We start from the raw sequence: 6,855 nt of genomic DNA, 5'->3' as shown, positions 1-6,855 counted from the left end.
AAAAAAAAAAAAAAAAGAAAAAAGCTAGTTGCAGAGGCCTTTATTAATAATCCATAGAGGATTATACCCTTTACGTATGAAAAGTCAGAGCACTCACCCACTGTTTCCTCTGGGTGTGTATATGTTCTAAATTCATAGATGAAGGTCTCAGAGAGACACACTAATAGCATTCCTCATAGGAGGAGTCTGGAAGTAGGCCAGGGTCAGATCTAAAGGTACTTAAGTCTTACATAAAGGCTTTTTCTTTATCTACTAGCAGAATCCACTCATCTCTTTGTTAATTAAAAGCAATGTTTTGGGCCAGCCCACAGCCTTGTGGTTAAGGCAGCGAGATCTCACACGACTGATTGAAGTTCGAGTCCTGGCCTCGGTGGCTTCAAAAGCATGCTTGGCACATGTGCACGCATGCTTCAAACCCCAGCAGGATGGAGAAATGGAGGAGTGGGATTGCAGCAGGACCACTTCATGTGGGACTGCTTTCTCCTTCTCTGTTTCCTGTTTCTCTTTCTCTCTCTAATGAGTGCATGTGCCCTGTGGCAAAACCAAAACCAAACAAACCATGGTGTTTTGGAAGTTCTGTGGGCCGGCAGTGGATTGCTCAGTGCAAGGGCGGCTCAGGCAGAGTGGGTAGCCACCATGGGCTCCCGAGAGCCGCTGTGACGCGCAGATCCTCCTGTGCTGACGCTGGTTCTGCCTCCCCAGATTCTGACCGGTGAAGACTGGAATGCTGTGATGTACGACGGCATCATGGCCTACGGGGGCCCGTCCTCTTCAGGAATGATCGTCTGCATCTACTTCATCATCCTCTTCATCTGTGGTAACTGTATCCTCCGAGCCGACCAGGGCTGTGTGGCCGGCGTCTCGGCTTCTTTCTCTGAGTTGCCCCGAGGGGATGGTGCTGGGGTAGCTCAGGTGGAAGGCCAGAGCCTTTTCCCATCAGCTCAGTTCCTGCTTCCCTGCAGTCTGGCTGGGGGACCGGGTCTGTGAGCAGAGTTCATGGGACTTTGAGGAGTGCAGGTGGCTGAATGAGACAAGCCAGAGGACAGAGACATGGGACAGCACCTGTGCAGGGGCCGATGGGCATTGACATAGAGTCAAGACTTGTGGGCAGATCCCAAGGGATGGCTTAGGGTGAAGCCAGGTGGTTCTCTGTGTCCTTGTCCTTGGGAAGTTAGGGGTGCATCTGTATTGTTGCCATCTTTTTTTCTTTTTTCTTTTTAATAGTTTATTTCTTCTGTGGGAGAGAGAGAGAGGCAGCACCCAGCAACACTGTCTTCCTGCAGCCTTAGTTAGCACAGGTCACAGGCATGCATGCACATGCCCATCGTGCTCTGGGAGGCTTCAGGACACAAATCCAGAGACCCCTGAGGGTCAGACAAGGCAGAGCAAGGAACATTGCCACTCGCCGGCTCCACCCGGGCCTTCTTAAGGCCCTCCATGACTGAAGGCGCCTGCACTCCCCCAGATCTACTTTCAGTTGCTCATCTGTCGATCACTGGGGACCAAGTGTCCTTCGGCTGGCTGCTCTGTCAAGCCATGTGACTTTTCTCCAATTCGTTTAACTCCCTTTCCCTGCCAAGAGACTCTTTCTACTCCTAGACTTCCGCAGTTGGCCCTCAGGTCTGGGTGCGCTTCCACCAGACCCTTGGCGATCCCGTAACATGGGTCGTGTCTGTTTCACCTCTAGGTCCTCCATGCCTCCCACAAGACCTGCCCTGTGGAGGCCTCCGTAAGCACTCAGGGGGTGAGCAATCACACAGACCCATGGACCCTGCCTCTCAGTCTTCACCCTTCCTTTCTGAAGAGTCCGATCTGGGCTCTTCTCCCAGCCAAGCCCAGGTCCTCCCTAGGATCTGGGGCTGCTTTTCCCTCAGTGCTCTCAGGCTCACTGATGGAGACTCCAAGAGGAAAATAGAGAAGCAGAGATTGTGGCCTGGCCATCCCCCCAGGGGGGTGATTTCTCACTTTGCCTTTCTCTGTATGTCTCTCTATTGAGTGTATGTGCCCTGGAGCAAAAACTGAAATAATAATAATAATAATAATAATAATAATAATAATAATAATAATAATAATAATAATAATAATAATAATAATAATAATAATAATAATAATAATAATAATAATAATAATAATAATAATAATAATAATAATAATAATAATAATAATAATAATAATAATAATAATAATAATAATAATAATAATAATAATAATAATAATAATAATAATAATAATAATAATAATAATAATAATAATAATAATAATAATAATAATAATAATAATAATAATAATAAAAGACAAGACACAAAGTACATGTTAATTATACCATGCTTATGTTACAGATTGTTTTATACAATGCATGTTAAATGTAGCTACAGACACATAGATATATAGTTTTTTTTCTTTTTTTTTTTTTTTTTTTTTTTTAAGACATGGGGCTCAGCCTACACTGTGCAGTCCATAGCAAGCTGGACTGCAGTGCTGGAAGCCACATGGCAAGCCAAGGATTTGGATCCCCTGGCTGGCATGAAAACATCCAGGATGTGTGTATGGGCATCCAAGATCCTGAGGAGCTTGAGGGCAGGGAAGAGGAGATTGTGATGTGACAAGACCTTGTCAAAGGTTCTCCCTCCCTCTTTCTCCCTCTCTTTCTCTCTTTCCTTCATAAAACAAAATGAAAAGCAGGGTTCTGGTCCTCAGGCTTCATAAGTGAATATTCTGCTAGGGACAGTGGCCTAATGCCAGCCTCCCACAATGCAGAGGGTGGTAGCAATTACCACTGATCACACACACACACACACACACACACACACACACACACACACACACTTTGAGAAACGATTGCACCCTTAAAATGTTCAAATCAGATATTCTGCTGAACGTCTTCTTGGCCATCGCTGTAGACAATTTGGCTGATGCTGAAAGTCTGAACACTGCACAGAAAGAGGAAGCCGAAGAAAAGGAAAGGAAAAAGATCGCTAGGTAAGCCCACTTTCACCTGAGGTGTTTGCTCAGGGGGCCACCTGGAGGGTCCCAGCCTGATGGGGTCATCGTGCTGCACTCTAGCTGCAGGTGACTACAGGTGACCATGTGTTGCAGACAGAAGAGTGGACTCCTAGGCAGAAGCCAGGCCCTGGACTCTCACCCCTCAGAGCTGAGAGTGGGAGCCACGTGTCCCTGTGCTTAAATAATCATTGTAGTTAATTTTGGCATCATAAAAATAAACGCCACGTTCAGCGCTGATCAGCTCTGGGATGAGAGCTTTAGTGAGAGGATCTGTAATGATCCATGCTCAGCACCGGGAGGCTCTGTGTTGGGCGGGGCTGCAGTCTTGCTGTCAGTGTCATTCCCACTCACAGTCTGCCCTTCCTGGAGCTCCATGGATTCAGACTCTCGATTGGCTTTCTCATGTGTGCTAATATGGTTCTTTGGTTTCTCTGTAGAAAAGAGAGCCTAGAAAATAAAAAGAACAACAAGCCCGAAGTCAACCAGATAGCCAACAGTGACAACAAGGTATTTGTTCCAGATATCCCCCTCTCTGTTTTCAAGTGATGCTGTTGGTCTTCCCACATCCGTACCATTTACACCATGAAAATGTTTCATTCCTATCAGATCTGGGTGTGAAGAGCATAGCAGGCCACATAGATGCTGGCTTCCCAGGGACACTGGCTGCCTTTAGGTACTTAGCTGCCTATTAACCAGTATCTCCCCGCAGAACCAGTGTGATATGTAGTGGGCTCATTCGGCCACTGTTTTCCCCGCTATACTGGGATGGTGTGGTCTGACCTAGTCCTGTTAGCATCTGTCTGTTCCAGAGGGAGTCCCAGGGTCAGGTGGTCTGGGTGGCTTCAGGCCTCCACTGTCAAACTCATGACAGGTCAGGGTGACGTGGTCATTTGTTGGTCTGTGAGCTGATGAATACTTACTGAGGCTCCTGTGTCAGACCCCGTGGATTCAACGATGAGGATGACCAATGAGGTCGCTGTCTTCGAGGAGCTCAGTCTAGCGGGAAGGCAGGACTCTTCACATGTGCTTATCTCCTAGTGCGAGTGACCGTGCTGGGGTGGGAAAGGGGCGGCATGGGTAGTGCAGGTCAGATTACCCCAGTTCTCCCCTCACCTGCCTTCAGGCCTTCTATCTGAAGTACAGGTGACATCTGTCCTTGCACACTCACACACAGACACACCCACACTTGGGAGAGGAATTCCAAGCCCTGTGCTGCACAGCCAGCAGGGTTAACTCTTCACTCTGGCCCTCAGAAGTGCGTTGAAGTCAGTGTCTCCCCTCCTCCCAAGATGCCTCTGTGCCCGTAGGTTACCATCGACGACTATCGCGAGGAGGATGAGGACAAGGACCCCTACCCGCCTTGTGATGTGCCAGGTACGGTGGCAGTGGCAGGGACAGGCTGTCAGCAAGTGAGCCCTGTGGCTCTGCTACCGCCCTGTGGCCAGCTGCTGGGCCAATGGCTGGCCAGTCTGTCCGGGGTGTACCCTGCTTTACTGAGGCCTTGGGTCCAACTGCCCATGGTCCCCTTCGCTCTGCATTTTCCTGGGGTCCCAGGCAGTGTCCATAAAATTGGATTAGAAGGAAAATTCCTGCTCCCAAATTCTAGCTAGTAGGGCTGGGAGATAGAAGTGGGTCACGGCAGGCCCGGCATGTGCTGAGAAGCCTCTTAGGGAGGTGACCGCTGTTGGCCCTCACCTCGCACGTGTTCTTTGACGACGCCTTCGATGGCCAAGGTCGATGAGGATATGGAGTTGGGGCTGCATGTCCGTGACTTGAAGTTTCACATGTGGTTTTTCAGGCTCAGTTCAGCACAGAAAGATTACTGGGAAGACAGCCAGGTGCTGGGAGGATGGCAGTGAGAAGCCCACCGCTGCCGCCTGCCTTGTCTCTGTGGTCAGATCTTTCCCTGTGGGAACCTCATCCCACAACTGAGCACACTTATCAGGCAGGGGTGCTTCTCAGCCCACACTTGCCCCCATCCCAAGGGAGCAGGGGGGTTTTGCTGAGTGTGAGCAGGTAGATGTTAATGTTTTGATATGCGATTGAGAACAGTCATTCACACCCATGTGTTGTCTATCTCATGCCTATAAAAAAGTATTTCCTTTAAAGTAGGTGAAGAGGAGGAAGAGGAGGAGGAGGATGAGCCTGAGGTTCCTGCTGGCCCCCGTCCTCGCAGAATCTCGGAGCTGAACATGAAAGAAAAGATCGCCCCTATTCCCGAAGGAAGCGCATTCTTCATTCTTAGCAAGACCAACCCGTAAATATCCCCTTTCTAGACCCATCACTCGCGTGTCTCCCTATAGGTTGCTTGAGGGAGGCTGAGAATGGGGTGAGCAAAAGTGGCTCACAGCCTCCTTCTGAGCCCTGGAGCCCCCCATCTTGCCTTTTCCCTCCATGCATCTCCTTCCTGTGGGGTGTGACAGATCCAGATGCCCCTCCCTGGGCATAGAATGGGGCGGTGCCCCGTGCTCTCCAGGATGCTCTGCCAGGCCCACTACCCTGACGTTCCAGGTGTCTGCCATCCCAGGACCCTTGTTAACGAGTGGATCTTCTGTTAAGGTCCTTGGTAGGAATGAGACTTCTGTGACCAAGTTCTGCTCTGTGTCTTCATCTTGAGGTTCTTTTAGTTGATCATTTTTCCTGTTGAGTTTTACGATGATAAAGTAACAATGCACACTGGCATATTCTAGGTTACAAGTGTTCCTTTCAGCTCTACGGTATCCTGCTTGAGATAGCGTTTCTCAGGACAGGGTGACAAGGTCTCACCCGGAACCGGTCACTACTCACCAATAGTGCAAGAGGGAGAGGTTTATTTACCAGCTGGTTTCTAGGTTTTAAATCATCTGGGATTGAGTGAAATGCCCGGGGAATAAACGGCTCCTGGAAAGGTGGTTAGAATTGTAGAAGAAGTGTGTGGCTGTCAGAGAACTGTATAGTTCAAGGCCCTGGGGAGACAGAGGTGGGAAGCATGGCAGGACAGAGTCCTCAGAGACATGAAATTCATGGTCGGTTTTACTCATTGCTGTTTGGATGCCTTTTTCAAAAAGTTATGAAACTGACATTGCCGAGACCTGCAGCTCCTTGTGTACACCTGTGTTAGCAGGAGGGCCTGATTTTCCCCAAAGGCTGCGAGCTCCCTGCCCCGGCTGTCTCAGAAGGTCTTCCCCAGACCCAGGTGCTGCCAGCTGGCAAGTCCTACAGGGTACTCAGCCATGAGCAGCCCCACAGGGAAGCGAGAGATCACCTTTATATAAAGTTGACTCCAGTTTCAGAAGTGAAAAAAAAAATTATTTCAAAGGAAAGTCTTATCTGTAGTCTGTAGACCCAAAAGAGCTCTCTGAGTTCTAAAGGCACATATTGAGGATAAGGAAAGTCACTTGCTGAGTCCCCATGACACATCTGGGGCTGCAGGAAGGCTCCGAAGGGCCGGAGAGCCTGGGACACTGAGTACAGCCACCGTCCCTTCCAGGACTGCAGGACTCAGCGAGAAACCCCACACCGGGCACCCTGATCTTGCATGTTAGGATTGTGTAACTTCCATGTCCTTTTCTAAGCCCCGCTTGTTGGGAGTTGATTCCTGGATTATAAAAATATTTACAACAATCTCCAGACACCAGGAGACTGAGCCAAGCCTCACTTACTGAGGACCATAGGCAGACAGCGTGGGCCAACAGCACGAGTGGGCAGGAACCGGATTGGAGGCTCAGAAATAGCTTGGTCGGTCACAGCCAGCACGCGCCGCCTTTGAACACGGCCTGAGCAGGTGGCCGCCTGTGGGGCTGCGGCTCTGCTGGATGGTCAGCTGATCCTCAGCCGATTGTCACGGAAGGCGCTCCCCCACTCTCACCCTGT

The 6,855-nt window shown here is 49.5% G+C and overlaps 1 protein-coding gene across 3 annotated transcripts in view; it reads left to right on the top strand.

Annotated features, from left to right (window-relative positions):
• CACNA1D (calcium voltage-gated channel subunit alpha1 D) overlaps nucleotides 1–6,855 on the top strand; it is a 342,768-nt gene that overhangs the window by 257,485 nt on the left and 78,428 nt on the right. For all 3 annotated transcript variants that reach the window (XM_006169292.3, XM_027768611.1, XM_006169293.3), the window contains one exon: nucleotides 5,113–5,260. In XM_006169292.3, the coding sequence (XP_006169354.1) occupies nucleotides 5,113–5,260 (148 nt within the window). The remainder of the gene's footprint in view (nucleotides 1–5,112; nucleotides 5,261–6,855) is intronic.

This window comes from Tupaia chinensis, unplaced genomic scaffold, assembly GCF_000334495.1.
Source record: "Tupaia chinensis unplaced genomic scaffold, TupChi_1.0 Scaffold147003_1, whole genome shotgun sequence".
Taxonomy (NCBI): Eukaryota; Metazoa; Chordata; class Mammalia; order Scandentia; family Tupaiidae; genus Tupaia; species Tupaia belangeri.
This window is presented reverse-complemented; position numbering and strand designations above follow the sequence as displayed.